This window comes from Geospiza fortis, unplaced genomic scaffold, assembly GCF_000277835.1.
Source record: "Geospiza fortis unplaced genomic scaffold, GeoFor_1.0 scaffold662, whole genome shotgun sequence".
NCBI lineage: Eukaryota > Metazoa > Chordata > Aves > Passeriformes > Thraupidae > Geospiza > Geospiza fortis.
In genome coordinates this window covers 1666229-1668330 of record NW_005054450.1, presented here as the reverse complement: position 1 = coordinate 1668330, position 2102 = coordinate 1666229, and the positions used below count along the sequence as shown (strand labels likewise).

At 44.1% G+C, this 2102-nt stretch overlaps 1 protein-coding gene across 1 annotated transcript in view; it reads left to right on the top strand.

The window, feature by feature from the left end:
• The first annotated feature begins 624 nt into the window (after positions 1 to 624).
• The window catches only part of MXRA8 (matrix remodeling associated 8), an 18147-nt gene continuing 16669 nt past the window's right edge, over positions 625 to 2102 (top strand). The window contains exon 1 of the mRNA XM_031062563.1: positions 625 to 854. Coding sequence (XP_030918423.1) covers positions 806 to 854 — 49 coding nt within the window. The 5' untranslated portion in view covers positions 625 to 805. The remainder of the gene's footprint in view (positions 855 to 2102) is intronic.

Below are 2102 nucleotides of genomic sequence, written 5' to 3'. Positions count from 1 at the left end.
ATCCCATGGGAAGGCCCCTGACTTGTGTTTTTAAGTTCTCTGATGGAGTCCCACAGACATTTAAGGACAGCGAGTTTTAATTCCCTTTCTTCACTTGATGATTAATTTGATTGAATTGTAAAATCCAACAAATCCAATCCACTAAATGGTGTTAACCATACGCAACAACAACCTGACAACAGAATGTGAGAAAACAGAAAAATTGACCATATTTGGATTTTCCTCTAATATTTAATTTTACTTTTAATATCCTGGCAGCAGCTACTTTATTTCCTATTTTATACTCCATTTCTTGACTTTAATTTTCCTGTAAATACCCAGCCCTTGCTTACAAATCACAGGACAGGGTAAATATTGTTTTCTAGGCTGTCTTTGGAGACTGGAGCTGGAAGGAAAACCATATGAGGAGATCAAAACCCCACTGAAGGCAGGGGAATAAATCCAGTCTGGAGGAGTGTCAGACAAAGGCAGCAACAGCTGGATCAAGTAAAGCACCAGGAAAATTGGTTCCATCCCTAGGGGGAGGGAGAAATTTTTGTTTTGTGGGACCAAGTTTGATGTCAGAGTGAGGGAGGGCTCAGAAGGTGCCAGAGGGAGGGGAAGGAGCAGAGGGATCTGCAGAAAGTGTCGGGGAAGGGAAGGAGGTGGAGTAAAACTGCACCATCTGAGCTGCCCTCAGCTCTGGGGATGTAAATTGATGAGGTCATCGTGTTTTCCAGTCACAGAGAAGAAAGTTAAAGGAGAAGAAAAGTGTTGAACTTGTTTGTCGAGAGAGGTGAAAACTCCCGAGGAGCCGAAGGAAGAAATGGAGCAACTCGTGAAACTCCTCCTGTGGCAGATTCTGCTTCAGCAAAGTAAGCTCTGAGCTGCTGCTGTGGTGTCATTTGTTTTTGTTTCAGCTGCACAACAGGGTTTGTGCAGATTTACCAGATTTTGAAGTGTTATCTTTGTGAGATTTTGTTCAGATTCCTAAATTTGCTCTGTTTTCATCTGGGGAGGGGAGGGAGTCGGAGGTTTCCTCTCTGCTTTTTTGGGGAGAGAATGGAAAAATGTTTGAGGTTGTTGGAGCTCTGTTCAGCATGTTTGTGCAATTTTTTTTTTCCCTATCAGCAAATTCAAACCCAGTAACTTGGCTGTGAGTACAGCAAAGCTTTCAGAGTCAGATTTACAGGATTTAAGGTTATTTTTTTTAAGTTTGAAAGAGCAGAAACAGCTTGGGGGGCTGTGAGAGGGTTCAGAGCAAGGGGGGAAAAAAGGATTTGTGGTTTTTGGGTTTCTTTTCCTCTTGTCAGCATAAACACACACACAGAGTTCACTTTTGGGTAGCAATGTGCAGTCATAGGGACAGAAGGCTCAGAAATCTGGGCTGTGGGGTGGGTTAGAGAGGAGGAGGAGGAGGAGAAGCCAGAGGTGCCACCTGAGCAGGGATGGTCTCTGGCACAGCTTCAGGTGCATTTTGGATTGACCTGGATGCACTCTGAGGTTTGAGCCCACCCAAACTGGGTTATAACTCAATAATGAGGATGGGGAGGAGGGAAATCTGTGACCCCTCCTGCACAGAAACCACTCCTGTGGAGAAAGGTGAGGAATCAGGTGAGGAGTTCTCCCTCTGGTCCCTCATTAACCCACTTTCCATGTCACCAGGCATTTTTGCAACGCCCCAAGGCAAGGCTGAGGAGCTGGCAAGGTGTGCAATCAGTCACAGGGACAGAAGGGTTGAAGTGGCTCAGAAATCTGGGCTGTGGGGTGGGATAAAGAGGAGGAGGAGGAGAGCCCACAGCTGTGTGCTCCAGAAGCTCCAACCAGTCCAGTGAGTCCCAGTGAGGTTTGGCAGAGCAGCCAGGGCAGGAAGAGCAGGTTGGGCTGCGGCAGAGCCAGAGGTGCCACCTGAGCAGGGATGGTCTCTGGCACAGCTTCAGGTGCATTTTGGGTTGACCTGGATGCACTCTGAGGTTTGAGCCCACCCAAATCAGGTTTTATATTTATATTTATATTTATATTTATATTTATATTTATATTTATATTTATATTTATATTTATATTTATATTTATATTTATATTTATATTTATATTTATATTTATATTTATATTTATATTTATAT